General features: G+C 39.2%; 1 protein-coding gene across 2 annotated transcripts in view; it reads right to left on the bottom strand.

Annotated features, from left to right (window-relative positions):
- Nucleotides 1-26,045, bottom strand: part of TMEFF1 (transmembrane protein with EGF like and two follistatin like domains 1) — a 114,372-nt gene that overhangs the window by 17,339 nt on the left and 70,988 nt on the right. For both annotated transcript variants that reach the window (XM_030943990.1, XM_030943989.1), the window contains exons 3-5: nt 24,045-24,174; nt 18,324-18,350; nt 7,361-7,457 (exon numbers count right to left, since the gene is read on the bottom strand). In XM_030943990.1, coding sequence (XP_030799850.1) covers nt 7,361-7,457; nt 18,324-18,350; nt 24,045-24,174 — 254 coding nt within the window. The remainder of the gene's footprint in view (nt 1-7,360; nt 7,458-18,323; nt 18,351-24,044; nt 24,175-26,045) is intronic.

The following is a 26,045-nucleotide window of genomic DNA, read 5'->3' as shown; positions in this document are numbered from 1 at the left end:
ACACCATTAGTTAAACAGAAAAGCATCTGAATTTCAAGAAAGTACAAAGTGATATAATTAAGCCAAGCAGATTTTTTGGCTGGTTTTAATAAGCAAGAAATGAGGATGTACAGCTCATTTTTTAGGGGCTACTAGGTGTAACAAAGTAAACGTGCTTAGTAAAATGAAGTGACAAGCTCAGGCTGTAAGAGCACTCGGTGCTATTAGCAAATTAATTAGATCCCCAGAGATCAGAACACATTTCAAGGCTGCCTTTTGTTTTCAGGCTTCAAGGTGTACGTGGTGTGTTGGAAGTTCTGTGTGCTTAAAAATCCTGGTAGGTTCAAAGAAAAAAGGGACGGAAAAAAGGGAAGGAAAAGCATGACTGACTTGTGGAGCGGGCTTGGCTGCTGGGAGAGACTGGCATTTCCAACCAACAGATCAGGCTGCTGTGTTTCTGCCCACCTGGGTCTTGCTCACAAATGTATTTTTCTGGCCTGGCCTCACAGGGAGTGCTGCTTGCTATCCCTTCCCAGTAGCTGACAAGAGTGAGCACTCTCAGGTACTCACCAATTCATTGGCACATCTGCTTACAAATGTAAAATGGAAACACTAGAGTAAAACAAAGTGTGTGAAATGCACACAGATGGATAAGGGTATGCTTGATGGAATAAATTTAGGTGAATTGAAATAGCAGGGGTGTTTCAATTGCAGTTAAGAATATAACCATGCCAAATGAAGGATTTGCTTTCATTTGATGCTGCTTCCCTTGTGTGCAGTTCTTCCCTGATGAAACTTGAACTAAGAAAATCTGGATTTCAAAGTGATTTTTCTACCTATTTGACTAGACTTGAATCTCCATCAGGTTTTTGGTGTGTTTTTAAAAATCCCTTTATAGCACAAGAGAAGTAGAATCCAATTCTACAAAGCTTCTTTGTGCCTGGCTTTAGCATTCTGTCTTTACTTTTTCCCAGCAATCCAGAATACCCTTTGAATACCACAAGCTTCAGCTATTTCCCAGACATCCCTTTTCCTACATTCCCCTTTTACATAGCATGGCTCTCTCTGACCACTGAAGAAATTTAGTCTTTACTGCAGTGAGCTTCTCACAGCATACATGGTGAACTGATGTTTGCTCTCTCAAAAGCAGCCTGACCCTCCCTCCACCCCCAAATAATAGGAACCTTCAAAGACTTGGCACACACTGCTGCAAAGATCACTAAAAATATACATCAAAAACCAGACATGGATTATTACCCATCTAGGATCTATTCAATTTCTTAATAGCCAATATAGTGAAAAGACCATTATGCTATTCCTATCATATCAGAATATCCTGAACACAGATTTTCATAATTCATAATCCCACAACACAGTCTTAAATCCCTTGTTAAGTTGATTTTCTCTATTGTCTGAATGGTTTGTTTTGCACACTTAGGTTTTTTTTCTTCTGTTGGATCAGAAAGCTGTGAGTTGCATTTACACAGGATTTACATAGCCTTCCTTATGAATATCCAATATCATACCCTAAAAAGTTAATTTAAAAAAAAGTTGGTAAATGAGTGAAAAAGTGGTCAAAAGAGGTAAGTATAAACTTGCATGCCAGATTTCAAACAGGCCAAATCTTTCCCTGGAGGACAATTTATATAGACAAGGCAGAGACTAGGACTTTTTGAAATATCCACATTGGCATTTCTAACTGTTAATACTAATATTTCTGAAATTCTGGCTTGGCCTTTGTGAAAACAGACACTATGTAAATTATAGGCCAGTTAAATTTATATATTTCTGAGGTACCTTTACTTTCCAAAGTAAATCTCATAAAATGTTATTCTCAAAAGATCTACTTGGGGATCAGCTGTCAATCTTTCTTGAAAATCTACATTATAAGTCAAAACATATCTTTGACAGCACAGTACACTTATTAAAAAAAAAAGACTGAATGTGCTTAGAATCCCATTTCCATATTTCTTCTGTTAAAAAAATTATGTAAAACTGAGAACATGATAAATTTGAATTTTTATAGTGAGGCTACTTTTAAGTTAGTGATTTCCTTATCAAAGACCAAAAAAAAAAAATATAACAACTCAAGTGGGGCCTTGACACGATGGAGGAACCTCCAGAGGTCTGAAGATGACAGGACGTGTGTCACACTGCCCCAAGACACATTGTGGGTGGACCAGCAGGGAAGCAGCTCTGCAGAAAAGAACCTGAGGGTCCAGTGGAGCAGCAGGCTGGGGGGCTGCATCACAGGAGGGGCACCAGCAGAGCAAGGGAAGTGACTCTTGTCCTGCATTCAGCACTCATGAGGTCCCATGTGAAACACTCTGTCCTGCTTTGAGAGCCCCCAGTAACAGCAAATACTGTGAGGAACTGGAGAGGCTGCAGTGGTGAGAGGCTGTGATGGGCAGAGGGATGGAATGTGGGCTGCTGTGAGAGTGGCTGGGGGCACTGCCCCTCTTCAGCCTGGAGAGGAGAAGCCTAGGGAAGTGACTGCTGTGGCCAACAACCCAAGAGAGGTTATCGAGGAGGTGAGAGCGAGGCTCTTCTCAGAGGTACACAAAGAGGAGTGAAAGACACTGTGAAAGACAACAGCTGCAAGTCACAGGGAAAGAAATTGTGATTGAACATGAAGAAATTATTTCAAAGTGAGACAAGTTCAGCCCTTGAACAGATACACCCAGCTGTGAAATCTTTCTTCATGGAGATGGTCAGAGCTGTCCTGGAGAAGTCCTTGATCTTACTTGGATGAATTATCCCTGGTTGCAGTGCAGGGCAGGAGCCCAGACCCTCTAGAGATCCTACCTTTTGATTGTGTACTGATAGGATGATCTGTTTATCTCATGAACAGTCAGTAGAACTGAAAAGCCCAGTGTGTGCTAAGAAAAAGTCAGGAGCAAACCTTGTATGTTTGTGATCTGACCTACAGAATTTACCCCGTCAGCTCTACATGGCCCCAAGCTTTGTGCTGCCACCTCCGTGTCCACTTCTCAACACAAATGCATTTCTAATTCAAAATTCCAACAGAAAACACCCAGCCACATTTATACTACCTATGTTTGTGGGCTTCTTGCCACTTTCTCACACAAGAATATAAGTCTACCAACCTCTTGTGCACACATTTTACACCACCATACATAATATGTTGTCTGTTCAACAAAGAGGAGGAAGCTTTTGGCCAGAGACACATTTGATGGTCAGAGGAGAAAGGCAGACACTGACAGAATAGTGCAGCAGTTTTTCCCATGATATATACAAACTGTTTCAGTTTTGGCACTCAATGGGAAGGAAGTCCCACCCAACCCATCCTGTTCTTTGCATCCTGTTACCTCAGATCTACAGAAAATCACTGTTCATGCAAATTACATGTTATGTGTTTATGCAATTTCAGACTAGTGCATCCACAAGTGATTGTCTATACCCTTGAAAAGATTGACCACAAACTAGCAACTCTTTAAAATACTTACAAGTTGTATGAAAAAAGAAGAAAAATATGGAAAAATGTATTTCTATGATGCTTCCTCAACCTGATTACTTTCAGAGTTTAGATAAAGAAATAATGTACCGATTTGCATATAGCTGAATACAAATTTTCCAAGTGTGCTGTTGATGACAACCCTCTCCTAAGATTTTATTTCTGTGTCTCAACCACTTGACCTAGAATCAACATTGAAATTTTTCATAGAGGCAGTGGAAATTATAAAGTTGTTTATACTTTTGCATTCAGTTTACTGTGCATTATTAACACTTGCACAGATAGTGTTTCTGTGAAGTCAAAAAAATAATGAAGATACAAATCTAAAACCCTGTGCAAAGCCTGATTTCTTCAAACTATGTGTGATCTAGCGCAATAAAAGCATATGTATCATTTTTGATCAAGAGATAGCCTTAATGCTTTAACACCAAACATCAAAACTAAGAATCTGTAACTTTTTCAAAGGGGAAAATAAAATTTAAGAGCAAAAAACATTTTAACATCTCTAATTTGTAATAGGGCACATATTGCAGCTCTGTACAACCAATTTTCTTTAAGTTTGCTATTAAAATGCACCAAGATTTGGTAATTACACAGACTAACTGATTAACTTAGACTTAAGAGATGTGCAGAGATCATGTATTCCCAGCCCCTGCTCAAAGTTAGTCCCAAGGCTGGGTCTGATCAAGTTCAGACCATCTCCATGGATGGAAATGCCAGACACGGTGTTGGAGTGTCCAACCACCCTCATGGTAGAAACATTTTCCATTACGACAACACAAAATTTACCATGCTTTGACCTGTGTCAGTTGCCCCTCAGGACATCACTGTGCGCCTCTGAGAAGAAAGGACCTGCTTAGGTAAGTCTAAGGACCCGCAAGCTCAACTCCAAAAATCAGGAAATGACAAAGGGTCTTGGTTCTGCTTCTCTGTTGTAAGGATTCCCCTACAGTTTTCACTGAAAGCATCAGGTGCCACCACCTTTTGCATAGGATCCCACCACTTTCCAGACCCAAAAAACAAACCACATTCTGCAGGAAATAAAATTGTCTTTAGCAGGATTTTTCCATTACTGGGAGAAAAATTGCCTATTCTGCTCCCTAGGCTATTGAGGGTGGCCTCTTGGCAGGTTCTGGGATTCCTCATTAATTCCAGCTCATTTACCTCAAACCACTCAACATGCTGTGGCATGTGTGGCACCCTTCCCACCAATTCACTAAACATTTTACCCATAAATTAATTTCCTTTTTGATAAATGAGGAGTAGAGATATTATTTTGCTTCTCAAGCAGTTGGAGCAGAAGGAGGTGGTGTCTATAAAGTCTCAGGTTGCACAGCTTGGAAAAGGAGTTGAAAAAATTCATAACTGTGCATTTACTGTTTGTATCATAAATATGGCTTGAGATCTACTTAACATTAGGGGACAGCTCAGCTAACTCATACAGTTACTATAATGGAGCAAGATTTTCTTTAAATGCCTTCTGTTATCACCTGGATCACTCTATTAAGTGTCTTAACATCACAAGATGCAAGCAAGGGCTGTCCAGGCCTTATAAACCTACATGAATGGAACTAATTACACCTTTTCTTTGTGATTCAGTAGACATTACCACACTATCCAAAAAAGTTCCAGTGGACATTCTTGTGTCTTAAAAAGGAAAATCAAACAAAAATATTTTTATGAAATGAGAGAGTTTTGTGATTTGCTAGACTTAGGGGTGATAGTGTTTGTAATCTAGCACAAATTTGAATGAAATGATACTTCTGACTAGCAGTGTTTATACATAATGAAAGATATTTGTGTTGCCAGTAACTTTGTATGGTTATGATATAATTTTATGATGTCAAAACCCACACTGAAACACAGCAGGAAAGAATAAAAATTAGATGCTAAAAACAATTATAAGGGGTGCTCTACTAAAGTTTCCCAATAGAAGATTTCAATCCTGGTTTCTGCCAGGTAAATAACTGTTTTGATTTTATGAAAAATTATGCCAATTCCTATATTTTACTCTAGCAAGTTTGTGACTTGCTATGTGACTTGTCAAAACCAACGTTGTGAAGGCAATCTGTGTTAACAGACTCTGATTTATCTATGGCTAAACAGTGAATATCACTGAAGCCTGTTTTAATGGTTAAAGGCACTGGGAAAAAAATTAAATTATATTAAATTCCTGTATAGAATTTTAAAATATTATTGAATAAATTGCAAATAACCTACATGGGAATATTTTCTAACTTTTGTGCATTTTCTACATAAAAGGTCTTGTTTCCACTGATTTTTTTTAATGAGGACTAATTAAAAAAATCTTAGAGGCAAAAGAGCACTCTCTGCCTGTTGTCAAGAAGCAGGAACTGGTTTCATTTCATATGAGTAGGATGTAGATAATAAGCCTTCTGCTCCCTTCAGCTTTATCCCAATTTTCTTATAGATACTATATAGCTGCAGGAATTCCAGCTCTACAAGTTCAGAAAGACTAGGCAAGCTTTTACTGAAGTTGAATGCTTCAGGATTTATTTTCCAAAGCCAAAAGCACATCTTAGTGCATAAAGCAAACACATATATACATATATATATATATAAAAATATATATAAAAATATATATAATCTATACCATCTTTCCAGTCATAAATGAAGTAGACCAAGGCAATATTCCAAAAGATTATTAGTATTACAAAAACAGCTCCAGTTCATTTGTCTCTCTCCTGGAAAGAGCAAGCTGGATTCAGTACTATGGCATTTTATGAATTGTGAAGTATCATGCTAGTATTCATGAGCACTATTACCATTTTGCTTTCCCTTGTATTCTACAATTTAATCTTGAATGTACATCTTGAATGTTAGTGCTAAGCTGCTTTACTGCCTAAGATGTCTTCATGCTGGTATCCTGTAATAAAACCTTGTGCAATTAAGACATATTTTAACTTTAAATTGATTCCAGCTGGAAGACAAGAAAAGGGAGAGTGATGTTTTCTCCGATTAGTGATGTTCAGGCACTGTTATTCTGGGATGCTGTTCCCTCTGTGGATACAAAAATGTACCATTTGCAAGTCTCTCAAACACTTTCATGCACGGTGTCTGCAGCCACAAACCCAGTACCTGCCACCAGCCCAGATCCCAGTAAACCACTGGTGGCCACTGCTAGGACAAAGGCTGTTGGAAAAAAAAGCCCCATCAGCAGACAGGGCTTCTTTTAAAAACCCCTTAAAGCCTCATGGGGCTGTCTGAAGAAGCCCTTTCCTTCATGATATCTCTGCCCCTTCTTAGAGTTCCACGGAGCCTGGACAGCTGGGGTGTAATATAACCAAGTACCTCGAGCAGGGAAATGTGGTGCATCTGCTTCTGCATTATGAATTGTCTTTAAAAGCTTCTTGTTTCTTGATAATTTGTTTTGAAATTTAATTGACAATAATTAATATTTTTCACTAATTTCCCCCTGGGTGCATCTAAGAGATCAAATGCCACAGGGAATTTGGATGATCTGACTGGCTCAAGTCCCCAGTTCAACTTCACGTTTAGGTCCAAAGTTAATACTGATGGAAATAACTGCATGTTATACTTTATGAACAAGGAGAACATAGAGAAAAAAATCTCAGGGTTGAATAATCAGTACTTATTTTGCATTCCTGTTTGGTTTTTGACTTGTTCTGTTGGCAGGATAAAACAAATCAAGGCTCTTTGAAAAATATTAGCTAAAAATTTTCTAGTACAACTCTCTGTTGTTTTCTCCCACTACTTTGCGACCACAGATGGTTTGTTCTTTTACAGACACATATCAAACACATTATTACTGGATGGCATTAAAGCTTCAGTTAATAAGAACAAAGACAGTCAAGTAGAAAATCATGTACCTTTAACATTTTTTCCCTTTTGTTCAGTGATATTGTTGGGGGAAACACTACATACCCGACATTCTCTGCATCTTCATCACACTCGGCCCTGTATTTGCAAACTCCACATTTTGAGTGTTTTCTCTGAACTTCTGTCCCAGATCCTTCATACTCTGAAAACAAACAATAACAGAAAGGATTACTTTTAAATTTAGCTCTGTTTTTGCTTACCTAAATCCATTTGCTTTCAGGAATACTGTCAACATAAAGCTGTCATATACTGAAGCTATTAACCTTAATAGTGTTCCCTTTTTGAAAGTCAGTCAATTGGAGGTTGGTAGAACTGTAGCAGCGACAGAAAAGCATATCTGAAAACACTAATGCTTCATTGATTGGCTCTTCCTTTATTCTTATTTCAGTCATTTTTATTTATTCCCGCTTCACCAGGCACATACCTGGCATTGACATGTATCCCAGTCACATTTACTCTTAATTGCCACTGATAATGTATAAACCCTGTCCCTTTAGATGTCCTTGAATATTAGGTACTGGGGATTTAAATGCTATTTTCTGTGACAGTCTTTAATTAAAGATATCCTTATGCAAGGTTACTGCTTGCAATTTTTCCCCTTTTTGATTCCTGCCTATGAGATTAGACTGTGCTCATATGTCACACATGCTGTGGTGTATTTTCCAGACTACTTTGCTTAGTTCCACAGGAATAAAAGAAAAAGTTATTAACTGACAAAAATCTGGTAGAAATGCTATGTGCCCTAAAAAGTAAAATCAATATCTCAAATATTCTGATCCTAAAATCATCTACAATAATTTTACTGTTGACATGGACATCAAAAGTCTTCACCAAGAGAAACAATTTACCACATAAAAAAGAAATAAGTTATACTCTTACTGTTTCACTAACATTAGCCACTCCTATTTTTGATTTTTAACAAAGTGATGAAGGAGGGCTAGGTATTTGAAAGGAAGGAAAAGAACCACAGAAATCTGCAGAGGGAGTCAAGATCCACTTAAAGTGGATCACAGTATCATGGTGGTGGTGCACAGCTGACTGCACCGGGCTGCCAGATGGACGGAGATCAAAGTGATTCCCTTCCTCTCCTCATAGCAGCTTTATGTGCTGTGGCAACAGTAAATCAAACACCACCAATGGAACAGCTGAATTTACATTCTTTAAATACAAACAGTAAAAAGAAATCCACAACAGCTCTTCCTAATTTCCCTGGATCTTGGCTGCAGGGAATCACTCCCTCTGACCTGTGGGGCTGTGTTTCCATGAAGAATGGTGCAGGTGAGACCTGCAAGCTAACTGCCATGCTGTGCATTTTCCAGAGATTAATACCTATCAAACAAAATTCCTGCTGTAGAAATTCTATCAACATTCTTATCAAGTTGCAGTAGAGGTCATCTGCTTTTATCTTTACAAATGCACATCTTATTTGATTTCTCCTCCTTTCCAGGTGGCACATTCCTATGCCTACATCTGGCATTTTAAAGCGTCCTTTAGTGTCAGATTTCCCTTTTCCATGCTAATAAATCATCCCCTACAGTTTGAATAAGTTAAACAAATGGTACTGCTTTCATTCATGGTATTTCCACTTCTTTTTCTGTTCTTATGACCCTTGATGCCCTTTGTCAGCAAGTTGACACCTTCTGGAGGTACGAGTACAAGAGCTGGACATATTGTTCCAGAAAAGTTGTCACCAAAGCCAAATACCATTCGTGACATTCTTCACTTTAAACATCAAACAACCACATTACTTTTTGACCATTTTTCTGCACTGACAATCATATTAACTTTATTATCCACTTTATTCCCCAATGAATACTTTTCAGGGTCAACAGTCTGTAGGAGAGATGTTTTCCTGACATCAAGGAAAAATTACCTAGGTCCTGCACTCGCTACAGATAACTGTCCTCAGACATTACAATCCTGCCTGCTTATGCATCCTGTTAGCTCAGTGACTTGTTCTCTGTCATCCACACCAAATCAGTGCTGACTGATTTGCTCCCAGGTCACCAGTGGAAGGGGTCATAAGGCCAAGAACAGAAACACACTCATTTTCTGCCAACTCCTTAACATTTAATGATCTATTGATTTGCAGTATTTTTTCACGTTAGATGTGCACTGTGTGGATGCTGTGCTCTCTAGTTACTTAGACTTGTATCAGATTAAAGATGGCATTTGACTGAGAAAGGTTAAGGCTCTGTGGTTGTACTCTTAAATAAAATGTTCTGCTGTACAAATGCCTTTCTTGAAAAAATCAGTTTAAAAAATGGTGATTTTCTCAATAAAGGTTTTCCATGAACTCACAGTGACTGGCATTAGTATTTTTCCTCTCCCTTAATTTTGTACTCAGTTGATTTTTCCACCTTCTATTTCACTGCTGTGCTTCTCATAGGTGCCAGAATGAGAGGTTGTTGCCCCCCAGTCATCACATTTATCTCTTCTGAAAATATTTCTATATTATTTATCATTATTCTACTAAAGAAAAAGAGACAAAAAATCATCAACAGCCGAGAGAATTCTTTACCACCCATTTTTAAAGCTTTCAGGTGCAAACCTGGCAAACCTGCTGGTTACAAAATACTTCAACATGCTTAATATCCTTCTGTGGTACCACTAGCATGGAAAACATTTCATCATAACCCATTTATACTATCTGACTTGACTACAAATGCAACCAGAGTGCTTTACTGAGCACTTTTACTGCAGTATTTCAATTTTGCAATGGAGCAAAAGAAGTAACACGCACACCAAGCACATGCAGCATACACACCCTTCCTCTTCAGCTCGTTATGCTCCCTGTGAATGTCCCCACACAATTTTACTTTCAGAATCATAGCCCACAACTACTTCTCATTGTTTCTATGTATTATTTGATGTAAAATTCTCTCTCTCCTTTCCCCTGCCTCCCTTCCTAAAATTGCTTTCTCTACCTTTTAAAATTCCATTTGTTTTTAAAAAATTGTGACTATTGTTTTTTTCTTGATTAGATTAGATTGCTGGACCTCATGTATATCAGTCACCTACGATATTCAGAAGCATCTTTCACTGCTAGCTGCATTATGTTCTAGCAGTCACAGTATTAGACACTGCATATAATATAGACTGATGTCCTGTTGTGGTTTAGGAATGGTACTTCCCACTCAGTGTCCCCAGCAAGAATCTCCAAATCATGTGCTGCTCTCTGGCTCTGCTCTCCCCTCCCCGTTGCCCCTGTGATGGGATGGTGTGGTAAACTGGAGGCACAAAAATTAAAACTCACAGGTCGAGGCAAGAACAATTTACTGGAGACAGCAATGAGATAAGAAAACAAACAGTAACAGCAACAATATTACAAACAAAAGTGCACAGAAGAGAGACTGATTCAAATACTAATATGCTCACTGCAGCACCCAAATTGACTGCAGCCATGCTGCCCCTACCAAAAATGCCCCTACCATTCCTTCTGGAAAAGACTCCCTTCCCCTGCCCCCAGCAATATGTGAGGTGGTGTAGAATAACTTCTGAGTCCTGGCCATGCCACCTCCTGGCTACTGCAAAAATGAACCTTGTCCTGTCTGGAACCAAGACAAGTCCTTCAAGAAAACACAATACAATTTCCCACCAACACAGAGTAGATGAATATAGTTTATTAACCTGAATTGGTAGAAGACATGTACACCTGTATCCTGTTAAAATATGTTAACCCATTAATATTTGAGAGCATCTTTCTCTGGTGTAAACATCTTCAAATGGCAATATATCCCTTGACATGTTGCCTCTCCCTTCTCCTTTCTCTCCCCCATTTGATTGTTCCTACATAGGTTGTAGGCAATAATTTTAATATTCCAATCAATTGGATCTTCCCAGTAGGTTTCAGTAATAACAATTAGGTCAAAATATGCACCCAAATGAGCAATTTAGTCTCCTCTTGTTTATTATGCAAGCTTCTAATATTGATGTATAGATGACTAGAGAATTTCTTCTTCTTGGTTTTGTGAGTATCTTGATTAATTCTGTTCTTGACATATTAATTTGATGTTGAGTGAAAGCTCATTTTCCCTCTCTTTTCAGCTTCCTTACATGTTTCAGGGCAGCACCTCATTAATGCTCTGTCCTTCAAAAGAAACAAGGCACAAAGACAGGATCCGTGGCTCCCAGTTGTCTCTCTGAGCTGTGCGCCCTACACTTCTCCTCGAGTCATTATTCCTCTGCAGAAGATGGCCAGCTATATCTTAGGAGCTGCAGGGCAGGAGCCTGTCAATGGAGAGCAGCTCTAGAGGAACTGGGCAGCAGTAAATTGCTTCCCTCAGCAACTCATTTGTGTGTTCCTGCAATGGTAATGTGGCTTGGTTTCTGCTGAGGGCTTTCAATCAGGCTTAAAGCAAGAGCATCCATCTGTGTCAAGGTGAAGTTTTGTCTGCCCTAAGGCACAGCTTGGAAAGGGAACAATGTTGTATATTTGTATTTATCACTGTTCCCAGTGAAGAGGGGGGAGCTGGAACTCCTCAGTAACTGTGTATAGATAGAATTCCTTGATAGAATGTCCAGGAAAGCCCCTCTGAAAACCAATTCCTAACTACTTTGGGATCATAATGATTTTTACTATATCTTATGGGATCAACTAATCTCAAAAAGATTTCTGACTGTGATTCTCTCTGTATGGCTAGCTCTGAAAATTCCTCTCAAAATACCACAGTCCACGGAACTGCACACTAAGGACTGCAATTCACTCCAGAGCTTAGTGACTTATCCTACATTCCATTAACTTTTAGGGCAACTTTAATGACGCACTTAGTTAAAAAGGAGATTGTTCCCATAATTTGAAACAAAGCTGCAAACCTGCTCTTTTTGTCTGTAAGTATATATTTAAAGCAAGTGCAACACTACCCTGAGCTCTCCCAAAGTTCTGGCAAGTGATGTCTTGAATTCTGTTGACCACACTGCTGGATCGTATGCCAAAGCAGTTTTTGGCAGCGTGGAAGGTCCTGCTCTCTTATCCAACCACCCAGCTGGCTTAGAAGCAAAGCGTGGCTTGGTCCAGCAGAGATCTATACGTGGCTGAAAGATCCTCTCCATGTACAATGTGGACCACAAACTGCTGCTTCAAGCATGCTTCAGTAAAGGCACCAGCCTTTGGAATTGGATTTTGCAAGAACAGGCGTTACAGGCTTAACAGGAGGATGCTGGGTCTACTTAGGTGCCTGGAGGAGGGGAGTTTGAAGATTGCTCCCCTAATCACAACCCAGCCAAGGTGATTGGCTTGCCCAGTGCTTGTGACAATGACAATGTGTCACTTAATAAGCAAAGGACATGAGGACATGCACTGTAAGACTCCTGCTACCCTTGTGAGGTGGTAGGGATTTCACAGGCCTGAGAACTGGAACTTCTGCCTTGCTTCTGTGCACGTGACACAGTGGATAATGGAAGAAAAGCTGGCCTATTGCAAGACTGGATCAGCTTTCAAACTGCAGAAACCTCCAGTTAGAGAACTCAAGCATCCACTCACTCCCTGCTTCAAATGCAGCTAACTGCTTTCTCTCCAAAGGAAGACACAACAGCTCCAGAGTAAGAACCAGGGAAAATAAGCATGATTAGATGATGGCAGAAAACAAAGGACAAGAAAGTCACCGGATGCCAAGGGAGGTGTCCCACAATTTCATGAACACACTGGATGCCCAGTGCAAGGTATATGAGATTAATCTCTCCTCATTTATTACATATCCTGTGCAAGAAGGAAAAGGAGTCTGTCTTTATGTGCCTCTGGCTCCAGCATCCTTCCAAGCATGCTCCAGCATCCCTGAAAAACCTGCTTAGAATAAGTCTCCACCAACAGAGTGCCTGAACGTTTAGGGCCTTTGCCTCTGCCTTTATGAACCTTTGCTGTAAAAACAGCAATTCTTGCTTGTTTTATTTCAGTGTTAATTTTACCTACATAGAATATGATCTTGACAACAATAAATAAGGCTATTTGAAGCTGAAGTGGTATTCAGTGACAAGCCAGGTGATGGAATCCGCATCTTAAATCTTCCTAAGTCACACAGCATTGTAGGAATAGCTAAAAGACCTGATGCTACCTCTTATCCAGGGTGCTAATCACCATCAAGTTTCTGCAAGTCATATTAAAATACATTAAAACAAATCAGTGGCACTATTACAAATTAAAATAGAAAATATTCGAGGCTCTAAATTGTGTGTGTTTATTCCACCCTGACTGTGTGACAATTACTGGATAAGTGTTGTCCCCAGTGAGGGGAAGGAACAGATGGCAGCCTGCTAAAAAGCACATACTGTATATCAATTTATTAATTACTAAATGCAATCTGCTAGACGTTCATCACAAGATACTTCAGCTATTAAATTTCAGAGGGATTAGAAATTCAAAACAAATTATTTTAATAATAATTAACTTAGCTATATGTATTGCAAGCATGTTATTTCCTTAGCTTAAAAGCCTGAAATGATTGGGTGCCATCTGTCTAACCACCATTACAACTTTTTTAATATCAAAAGGTCATTTTGTTCAGGTACACAGACAAACACTGAACAAAATGAATTAAAAATTAATGTTATGGGCATAGTAGGGCACTTAGAAATGTCACCCTTGTTGGTTGATTACTAGAGCAGGGAACGTGCTTCTTCTAGGACAGTGATTTGTTTCTGAGAGGCTGGCTTGAAAAGCCTTTACCATTTGTTAGCTCTTTCATGATGTATGTTACAAATGCTGATGGTTTTCAACACATTCTTGCAAAGGCTTTACTATATCACAAAGTCAACATCACAGCTGCAAGCTGGCAATCTACTTTTTTATGTGCATGTGATGGCCTCAGAATAATTTTTTGTGCCCCAATCTACATGTTCTGGAAATACATCCAGCAGTTCAAATATTGCTGCAATTTACAACTGGCAGAGATGAGCACAAATCTGAGCCTGTACCTTGCCCTTCTCTGGTTCTGCCTCAAATTCTAACAAAATATTGATGAAACAAAGGGCCTAATTTTATGACTGTATTCTTCAGAACAGGGATATTGCAGAATGATTCACATGAGAATACAGAGAGAAGCCCACATCTTAGATGCAAATTTAAAGGATCCCACCATCTTCAGGCATGACCCCAGCCAGGCAACTCTTTAAAGGCTGAGTAAAACTCTTTAAAGGCTCTCTGACATTGCCTTCTGTAGGGGCAAAACACAATGGTAGACTACTGAGATTTTTGAAATTTCTCTCATTTCTGAACTGACAATCATATACTCTTCTTAGAAGTGGCTCAGGATACCCATTGCCACAAGTGACCAACTGCTTGGCTTCATAACTACAATTTTTATTACGCTAATGAAATTTCAGGCTTCTGAAATTAGAAAAATGGGTCCTTTTATTACAACTCAATGCTAACAGAGCATAGAAAATTGAAATAGCTCGTTCAGAATGTCAGAGGGCAACTAGACAATTGTGTCATCCTAAAAAATTATATTTCTTCATCTCATTCAGGCATACTGAAAAAATTCTCCCACTCTTAATTATTTTTCTAAAATCTAGTATTTTTTTAACAGTCAAGATGATTTGTGGAGAACCTCAACCAGCAGTTCCATGGTCTTTAGGTGTTTTTTATTGTAGCACGTGACAACTACTAAGGCAAGAGATTGTCTGAAGCAATCTTTGAATCTTTGAGGAAAAAAAATCTTTTGTGCATTTTTCTCTTGTTTCTAAATCTACTTTTTTTTTCTTTTTTTAATGTAGAAATGAATGCATTAACATCACAGTTTGGGAGTAGGAGGGAGAGTATGCATGAAGTCAAGTTTCAGAATCATCAATGAGGTTGCTCTGCAATGAAATGCAGAAAACGAGGAAGAACAGTGTGAATCAGTAGCACAAATCTTAGCTGAACAGGAGGCCAACAGCTAATTTCAGCAGTGGTGACTGTCTCAGGCAGAGCTGTAGCAACTGAAGAGCACAACTCAGATGCTTTCCCACTTACTTTCTTTCAAAGTTAAAAATCCACCAGCAAGCAGTGCATCCGCAGGGCACTTGCAGTGCCTCCTGAATGCACACAAGCAGCTGTGCTCATCCATTCCGTGTGTGCAAGCATCACTGGTGCATACACAATCACACTAATTGCATGTTTGAGAAACACAGCAAACACCGATTCTCTGATTAACATCTGGAATCACAGATCCTAGGAAGAAAACACAAGTCTCTAAGCTAGTATGTCTGCTCGCTTGCTGGTTCTCTCTCACTCATCCTTGCATTTTTTCCACTTCCACTGAAGTGTCCTTGTGCTTCCGAGCAGCGGCTGTACCCAACCCCTACGGCACAGAGGCTCCCCAGGGAATTAGGTTCCCATTTGAGCACCCTTATCCAAGAGTATGAGATGTGTGAGATTAAACATTCCTTTATTGAGAAAATGAGGCCAGGATGCAGTTCTGCAGCAGACAGTCCCATAGCTGAAATAACTAGAGAGGCAGAAGTGTGGGGGACACCGTGGAGCACCTCTACCCTGCAGGTCATCCTCTGCTTGGGCTTCTCTCCTTTCTTCTTGTTTGGACTCCAAACAATACATTTCCATCCTCAATAGCTCCAACAGTCTTCCAGAAGTCTGGTTTTCCTTCTGAATTCCCTGAACTTGTAGTAAGACTTTTCAGGATCTAATGTTTTCACGTAACACTTTTACAGCTACTTGAATTATGAAAATTATGAAAAAAACCAACCAAATTCCAGTTACAAAAATATCCTTGACTTTTCAGCCAGGGCAGAGTTCAATAACCAAAGCAGCAATGGTTTCCATTCTTTGAAGGATTGCTTTCAGACACAGAAAATGACACAACATGTTGAAGAGTAAACGGCTGTCCCACAGAAGTATTACCCAACACCCAGTTTAGTTAGGAAGATGCACGAGGACAGGAATAATTCAATGTATCACAAATATCCAAGATGTATTAAAAAAGGAAGAAGAGCCAAGCAGGATTTTCAATGTCTCATTGTTTAAATTTCCTTTTCCTTAACCTAAAATAAAGAACTAAACCCAGCTGTTTTCATACTGAACAGAAGAAGGAACATTTCAGTTGGCCCAAAGGCACTCAGAAGAAGCCCCAATAAATGAAGGCCTAATGTGACAAAACTGCCAGAGGACAGAGTGGGTACATTGTTCCTTCTTAATTCAATACCCAGGCACTGCAGAAACTCACCTGGGGCCAAGGAAACCAGATTCAATTTTTTCTGCCTGAAGTGAACTGCATCTACATATTCTACCTCCCAAGACAATGCACCAACTACTTCTGCAAGGTATCGAGGGACCACCAAACCTCCTCAGCTGATGGCATTCTATTTTGCATAAATAATTCAAATGCACTGGCATGCTGAGCCCCAGCTAACAAAGCCTTTCCACAGCACGAATCCCTCCTCCCCAGCTCTTTGTCCCAGGCTCAATGAACATTTCAAGTGAGAACAAAAAGAACAGCAATGACAAAGGGAAAGCTATGTGGGTCTCTCTTGCCCCCACAGGTGGATTTGGGCTCAGCCTCCTGCCCCAAATCAAGGATGAGTATATTTGAACATGGACCTTTCACCTCTTCAGTGTGCAGGAAACAAAACACAGCATGTTCTGGCCTATGTTTTTCCAAACTGCTCTTGAAGCTACCCAAAGAATCCTCACATCTATCAGCTGGCTGCCAATCTCTTCCAGGTCAACACTGTAACATTTACAAGGGACTTTAACCAGGATTTTTGTATGCAGTTAGAAAATACTGAAAAAAAACCCAAACACGACGAATCTCAATGGCATTCAAACTTTTCTAAAACTGTTCTAAAAAAAAAAAGTGAAACATGGACTAAATTACTGTCATCTGTCTCCAACCATAGCTGCATAGCAGTACCAAGGCCAGAAAGCTCGGCCTGCAGGGAGCAGTCCTAGTGGAATAACAGGCTGGCTAACAAAGGGGGAGGGAGAAGCAAACAGAGCTGGGGAAAGGGTGTGAAGCATCAGAAAAGTCACCTATGGAGGTAAGAAGAGGAAGTGTTTGAGCAGAAAATTGTTCCTTCAGACACTGCCCCAAAAGGAAACAAAGGTGAGAATGGCCCTAGCAGCAGCTAGCAGCTAGCAGCAGCCCAGGAATTTACTGATAGCAGCTTATTTAGGGGGACAGAAATGCCCCCCTTCACCTCCAGACAGGAAAAAAAGAGTGAGCTAGCTCCTGGTTTTTGAAAAGTTTACTGTTACATTTAGCTACGCAGTGATGCCATAGATGGTTTTCCACAAAAACACATTTTTATGTAGCTAGACAAGATTTGCAATACTTCAAAACTCAGTCCCATCACCATGAAATGCAACACCTTCTTAATACTGGCAAAGCCTAAAGGCAAAACAGTTTTTCTGTGTTTGTATATATATATGTGTATCTCATATTTTTCATTCTATATGTATTCTTGTAAGTAGTATCAAAGATAAAATTAAGATAATTTTCTTTTAATCCTTGAAAGAAGATTAAGATGTGTTGAAAGATGGGAACGCTTCTACTACCACCAGCTGTACTACATTCCCTCTTGGAATATACAGCAATATATATATATATTTGAATATATATTCAAATACTTTATATAAATAGATATCATAATGCAATTGATTTATATTTTAGGCAACAAGCTCAACCAAGCATAAGGTAACAGATATTTTAGACACTAAGGAAATAAATACAAGGGAAAAATGGTAAGAAATTTATTGTGAATGGTCATTTTCTGGAGAGAAATACAGGTGAAATAGGGATCTAAATAGTGCACTGCATTGCTGGTAACAAATGAAAAATTATATAGGTCAAATCTGAGAGAACAGTATTGGTGAAATGCAGACTACAACCTACTCCTCTACCACTACTGCTTTGAGATGGTCCAATAACACTGCAACCTTAAAGCTTTTTTTAAGTGCCATAATTTTCCCTCAATTCATGTGGTATACAGTAGCCATGTGTATATATGTGTACAAAACTGGCACACATTTGTTTAAAAGAAAGACCAAAACCAAAGATAAGTGGAGTTTGGTACTCACCTCCTTCTCCTGACCCAGAGCCATTATCTGAAAAAGAAACAGAGGGGGGAAAAAAAGAAGAAAGCAAATGAAAATATTGCTCCAGGAGCAGCTGTTTGTTCAGGAACTTGTCACTGTAAAACATTACACAGATGTTACATTTCATGAGCCAGCTGTAAAAAGAAATATCCCACATAAGGTCTGGCATCCTTTAACACTGTTTGTTCACACTCACTATGCCCTAGTCTCTCTCTTCCCTGTCAAGAAGTTACTCAAGAAACAGCATTATTCAATACTGAGAAGAAATATCTTTCTTAGCCTCTTTTCAACTGTTAGAGATTAAAATTTGTTAAACCCAAAAGAGATGAAGAGTACAAATTCCGATTTTTGAGCGTTTATTTTTCCTTACCCTCTGGCCCTGGGAGTGGTACTTCAAGGAGTACTCCAACACATAAATCACCTGACTGCAGAAGTACCTCCAAAAGACAACTAGTCATCCAAGTAAGGTTGATTTAAGTCATCTAATGACAAAATTGCTTCTGTCAGTTCAGTCAATCACTTGGTATAAAGATGCTCTAATGGCATTGTTATTTCATTGACATTTGACTGACTGGATTAGCATCTGATGAGTGACAGCTTTCAACTGGATCCCATTTGCATTAGCAGTTGAAGTGTCAGCAGGACTTGAGCTTCTTCACCACCCCCGGCCAACTAACTCTACTTCAGAGCAGTATGGATCTGTTTAGGGATTTTGCATGTGCATCCTGCTGGGCAGCACTCTGCACGGGCTTCAGCCAGCACAGCAGTAAAGACAAACCCTCAAACACATGAACTGAGTCACAAAACCTCCTGCCTTTCTAGCTCAAAGGAGAAGGAGAGGAGAGAATGGAACGGCAGCGACTGTCAGTGGATTGTTTCCCATTCCCATTAGATTAACTGCTCTGGAAGCTGAGGAGAGGAGAGGAGCAGAGCATGCATTCTGCTCATCCCACACCTCTCCTTTCCTGTCTGCTTTGGTGATGCAGAAGGCAGCTGAATTTATCTGCTAAAAACTGAAAGAAGGGGGCCAGACAGAGAGAGGAGTGGGAATTTTGCTTCCACAAATGAGGTCTGTTGTTCACATCAGAGGAAAAACCAAATGCTCTGTTTGCTCAGTTCCCTCCCCTGCTTTTCTTTAAGGAGCTGTATTTCTAAGAATAATTCCCTCTAGTGCGTGGATGGAAGTGTGAAATTCCACGTTACTGGGTCACTTCACACATTAAAAATGATTTCCTGTCACATGGAGTATCAGGAATAGAGATTTGTGTTTCTTTTGCCTTAATTTTCCTTTCTTTCCTCCTATACCACTATTTGGTGTCTAACAGACTGAGCTTATAACCTTACAGAAATTAACACAAAACCCAGAAGGTTCTGTTCTCCATTGACAGTGACCCACTTTACTGACAAAGCATGCAATCCCATATAAAATGTCCTTGTTGAGTCACTGAGAGATATGCCTTATGATGCAGTATTGCTTCATTAAGAAATTTGAAGGAGCATAATTTACTTATATGAATTAATATATAGGATTATTTGTGGTGGTGAAATTATGTCATAAGCAGTTTTGGGGGAGAGGAAGCTGACATATAAATATGAGCAAGTTCACCATATGTGATGCATATGAAAGACAAAGGGCAAAATGTCTCAGAGAAGCTTGACTTTTTCCATTTTTTTACTTCCAGCACTCACTCTCTGCTTTCCCCTGAGGTGAGAAATGCTGCTCAGCCCAGTGTGAGGGGGTCTGGCTAAATCCAGTGTGCAAGGGGCAGGGCAGGTACCACAATGGAAAGTACCCTGTAAATCATGGAGCTGAGGCTCAGACCACACATCTCTATAGAAAATTGGCTTGATATACATTAAGTCCCCTTGGCAGGACATCACAGCAGCAGGATAGATTCATTTCTACTTCTCTGGACTTTCAGTTCTTAAAAAGGATTAAAAAAAAAATAGTGTCATCCTCTATAAAACTGTATCATTTTCAACTTTTTCCTGGGAGCTATGCTAGGACTCTCATCTCCAGGGTAACCATGCTAAACTAAGCTGCTGTTCCTGCTTTTTTTTTTTTTCCTTGAGCCTTGGCTAGATTTTCTGAGGCAGCTGCTGGTTAAAAGAGTAGCATTTTTTTCTAGCTTACTTGGACAAGGAGCCCTGCTCTTTCCAGGCCTTTAATGAATTCAAGGTTTTCAAAAGTTGTCTTCATGCACCAAGATCATTCAAGAAAGATGCTCAAAGTGAAGATGCTGGACACAAGCAAGCAGCATTCCCTCAGCCACTGGTCAGTAATTAGAGGAGGAGTGATTGATCTCTATCTTTACTTAAGCCACCCTTTTCCAAATAGGTTGGCTTTTCCTTCAAGGTGTGCAAGGCCAGGCTGGATGGAGCAACCTGGTCTAGCAGGAGATATCTTTACCCAGGGCTGTGAGGTGGGAGCTGGATAATCTTTAAAGTCCCTTCCAAAGTCCTTTCCAAACAAAACCATTGCATGGTTCTATAAAAAATATGCTAATACACAAATAGACAAGCTTCTGCTGTGAGCTGCTTTAATCCATAAGGAGTTTCTGGATAAAATACACAAAGAAGGAGTTGGATGAGACACAGCATCTGAATGTTGTAAGCACTCAGCTACAGTCAGAATCTCCTTTTTTGTTCTTTCTGAACAGGAGCCATTTCTGTACTGTGGGTCTGCTTTGGTGCAGAGGCAGAAAAAGCTCCCCAAAACCAAAAATGCCTGCAGCCTCTTTCATTCAGGAGGAATGGCTTTTAACTCAAAGTAGCATAAAAATGGAACCCATCCCTTGCCCATTTAGAGCAACAGCTCCAAACTGCTAAGTACAAACAGGAGGACAAACAGTCCACTGACAAATTTTAAGCAAGTGGATCCTTCCATAAGCCACTCCTAAGAGAATAAATCCTGGGCTTGTTTCTAGTTCTGCAAATAGCTTTACTCTCCTTTTTCTTTTTTTTTTTTTTTTGACTTAGAAATCCCAACAGAAAGCAATGAACTGTGGCTTCCAAATGTATACAGTGCACTGAAAAGCTGCAAGTATAATCAAGTACTACATCATTGTGTGGTTACATTTTCATGTGCATACAATATAAATCTGGCAGCAGTCAAAATCAATATTAAAACCTGTGTATGCAGACCCAAAATTTCATCCATACATTCTCTTTCATTTCTCTAAACAACCATTTTTAATGTCAAAACTAGCATTTTGTTTATTTCTAAAGCATCTATAATTGACTCTTTTTTAAACATTGCTTATTTTAGAATCCTGAAACTCTGAAAGCCTTCCGGCAAAGGAAATAAGAAAATACGTTGCAAATCACTTATGTCTGTAAAATTTTAATCAAAATATTACCTGCCAAGAAACAGAATAATGATTTAGTGACTAAATCAAGTCAGTGTAGCCTGTTCCAGTGCTGTAGCTACACAAGGTATCAATCCCTAGCAAATGGGAAGTATTTTGTTCTTGTATGAGATTCAGAAATCTGATATACTTTAAATACTAAACAGTTTTTCCAATACTGAGGAGGAATTTCATCCCAGTGTCTTGGGTGCATCCCACCAGGATGAAGCTTTGCTTTGAAAAAACAAAACTGTGATAGGAAACTAGTGAATCTGTCTCCTAGATGATGCCATAGAACAAAGCAATTTAATAACAAATTCAAAGGCAACCAGTGAAAATTAATGGGGGTCTACCAAATATCTTTTTATTTGATATCTGAGTCTCCATTGTACGTGTAACAAATCAAGAGCACAAACATGTCACTGTCTTAGCAGGGCATGGAGAGGTCCCTGGCGCTGACTTTTATCATCTGATATTTTCACAAAACCCGAAGCACATCAGGCACTCAGGGAGCAGCAGGTGCCATTCTAGTGGAGCTCTGCTGAGGCACTTAAAGTTGCAACAGTGTAAGTACAGTACTCAGAGCCTGAATCAGAGCCCCTGCTTCACAAACCTGTTTTCAGTATTTTCTGGAGCATTGTGTTTCAGCATGGTTTTTGATCTGTTACACTAAGTGCTAAAAATTATGCTGCATTTCCTGGGTTTTATGTAGGACTTAAAGAAAAGGAGAGGAAGGTTGAAAAAAACCTCCCCTACTAGCTGTATAATGTAGTAATTAGCTGCCAGCAAACTGAGGCTGAGAAGAATCAATTTTTCATTTCGAAATTTCTTTTTCTTAGTAGAGTAGAATGCATATATATATGCAAACACTCCTTGTTGTTCCTAAATCATTATTCTAGAATTTTGCTTTAGTGATAGAAATAAACTTTCATGCTCTGTGTCCATTTCTTAAAATGAATTGGGCATGAAATTAAAAAAATATCATTTAATTATACATCCTCAGTGCAAACCTTCATATTTCTTGGGTGTTGTTATAGTAATATGTGAGTCCTCCAAACTGGATTGCATTTTTTCCTATTTCTGCAGCATCTGGAGCTAATTTACAGGTAGGAGATTGGGAAAGACAAGTAGATTCAGTCATCAGCCTGAGGGATGCTGGAATTGCGCTTCTGAGCTGAGCACAAAATGTGGGCTTCCTTCAGTATTAGGACCAACAACACAGATTGTTTTGGACCTTAGCAAAGATGAGCCAGACCTCAGGATAGGTCTGTGCTGCAGTCAAAGGCCTCAAAGAGCAGCTGGTGTGAAACATGCTGCATTTAAATGAGGTAACTGGGACTGGCAGCAGTGAGGACTTGGGCTAGATACCTTGCACGTGCATTTACCCCAATTTCCAGATAAGATTCTGCAGCTACCAGTGAGCTCCAGGCCTGATAACTCTAAATTGTCATTGCAACTAACCAACATAAAGTTAGTAAGGATTGTGCATCTGACCCACGGTCATGCTTTTGGGCACCATATGGACGTAACCTTGTTTAGATAATTCCGAGCAACCATTCTCTATCCAAAGATGAGGGATGTCCCACAACTTAATATTTTTGTGTATTGTTTATGTACCAAAGATTGCAGTTGTTGACACTACTGAGCCATTTAATTTCATACTAAGAAAGCCAGCCATGCGTCTGGTCTCACCAGCTTTGAATCTCCCCAGAGGTTCAGAACACCACTGGTGGTTAAAATTTCTGTGTCTAAGAGTATGTTGTAATATTCAAGTCAGGGAAAATTTGTCCCATGTATTTGAAATGTGGAAAAATCTAGGCTTTAAGTGTGTGGAAAGACAAAAAAGGCAAGTTCATTAGAAATGTGAGGTAGAATGATTTTGTAAGTTATGCATATCTTCAATGTAATGACCTGAAGTCAAAGATGATGCCTTGGATACATGTAGAGAAGCAGTCAGGATGACCAGTGTCCCTTGTTGAACGCTACACTAATTCTGTATATCCTAAAAATAAAAGTCATAGAGAAATGGCTAATTTAGAATCTGCTCCAAATTTGTTAAAAACCTTTTGATAGATATCAATGCTCCTCTGTAAGCACCACTGAAGCATTAATAATCTCTTTTGTCAGATAAAGTATTTCAGCTTGTAGTGTTTATTTATTAATCTGCTAGCATATCAGAAGATATATCAGATTTCTTGTCTAGCAAAAGGTTCCATTCCTAAAGAGGACTTGGGCTTTCCACATTATTTCATCCTATGAAAAGCACAAAAATTTTAATTGCTGGAATTAAGAGCAAAACTAAAGAACTAACCATAAAACATCCTTCATTAGTAACACAAAGTGATGTTTTACATACCAGAATAACAAGGTCCTCTTGATACTACTGTTATCTCTTTCTGGTGCTTGCAAGCAGCTCTCCTGAGGAAGCATTCATTTTGGTAAGTGTCTCCATTTGATCCACAAACTGGAATATAGTTCGTGTGACACTGGAAAGGAAATTATAATATAACCCAGTCATACAGAAATCAAGTGATTAATCTGAACTGCATATTAATATACAGAAAGATAGTTGTGTTATTAACAGTATCTTATAACCCTTTTTGCTAAAGAACTACTTGAAATATATTAGTTTTTCAGTATCACTACATGTATTCCTCTCGGATCACTGAAATAATAGTCTAACTCCACATGGACTGAACATAGGAATTCAGTAGGAAAGATTAAAAGCACAAAATAACTATGGTGGGACTTTGTACTGGCTAGAGGGAATATGTTAGACATCTAGAAGAATTTGAAGGATAAACACTGAGGCAGGAGAAAACTTCTTCAAGATAATACAAGAAAGTATGACTAGGCACTGGGGGCTGAAACTGAGCAGAGGAGAATTTAAGGAGAACAGTGCTTAAAGGGAGATTTGCTGACCTTTTTGGTCAGAACAGTCTTATAAAGGAGGTGGAAAACAATAGCCACTCTTATTAAATTCAAGAGCATCAGGAGTCTTTTACTTGGTCAACAACTATAATAATGCTTTTCTATTACTACATTGAAAAATTTAAATTTTAAATTTAGTAGAATTTTATACCATTAAAAAGAAAGAAAGGCAGAAAGGAAAACTTATCATTCAGAATAGCTTTTGCAGAAGCTACCAGCATTTTGCTGTTTTCTTATATTCTAACAGAAATGGATTATAAACCCCTTGTACACATAATGTGCATTCAGATGCTGGGACCAGCAATCTGCCTAACATCTGAGAGTGCTGCACGACTTCCTGCTGAACAGGAGGTCCAAACCCTGCTTCACAGCATGGAAAAGGAGATATTGCCCTGTTTGGGGGTGTGGTGGTAACTGTAAGTTACACCTTTTGCATCTTCAACACCCCAATGTAAAAAGAACCCAACCAAAAACAGAAGCCAAGCAATGATGAAATACAGAGTAGCCACCAAAGTTCTTAACCACACAAAGTTTATGATTAAACTGGTATTGTTCAACTCTTGAGAGCACATGCAGAAATAACAACATTAGTTAAGCTCAAATGATTTAAAAATAAGAGTTTCTTCTCCAAATTCCAAATGAGAGTCTCTCCCACAACAATTTCTTTGTGCTTTGACATACATAAAGGTTAAAATACTGAAATGTTAAAACATAATTTTGAAGAGTATTACCCTCCAGTCCTTTGCCATCCTGCCACAGATGACCAACTGATAATGAACTAAGCAGGTATGGACAAAAATAAATCATTCTGCCAGCTCTGAGAATTATTTCTAACAGTTTTGTAATGCTTCCCCATAGTGAGCAGCTCTCAGACACTCAACCTTAGTCCTGCTACATGCCATACAGAACCGTCATTTCTAGAGAGTAATTAAAAGGCAACTCCTGAGGGGGGACAATACTTTCCAATAGATGATTATCTGTTCAATAGATAATTCTCAATCCTCCTTAAGTCTCTCTGTGATGTTTTAAATTTGCATGTTCTCTTCTGAGGATAGAAAATGAAAAGTAAAGGGATTCCTTTTTTACAGTTGGGTAAGCCTTTAGTGATTTGTTACAGTACAGCCCAAAGTTCTCCTGGGAGCACCCTTCAGGAGTGAAGTTGTTTTCTTGTGAGGAAGTCCTCTAATACCTCAAATGGCCAAAAGGGAGAGCGTCTCTTCGTGCACAGGATCTGCTCAGCACAGTGTGCCATGGGAAAACCCATCCAAGGTCCATCCAGTGCTGTGTGATTTCAGAGTTTCCAGCATCTGAATGGCTTGTAAGATTTGCTCACTGTCACTTAGCTCCTTTTCCTATCCTCCCTTATTAAAGCAGTTATCTTATTAAACTGATTGTTGTAAAGACTTTCTCACTGAAATTGGAAAAG

The sequence above is a fragment of the Camarhynchus parvulus genome, chromosome 2, assembly GCF_901933205.1.
Source record: "Camarhynchus parvulus chromosome 2, STF_HiC, whole genome shotgun sequence".
Taxonomy (NCBI): Eukaryota; Metazoa; Chordata; class Aves; order Passeriformes; family Thraupidae; genus Camarhynchus; species Camarhynchus parvulus.
The sequence above is the reverse complement of the archived record's forward strand: the minus strand, read 5'-3'. Positions and strand labels throughout refer to the sequence as shown.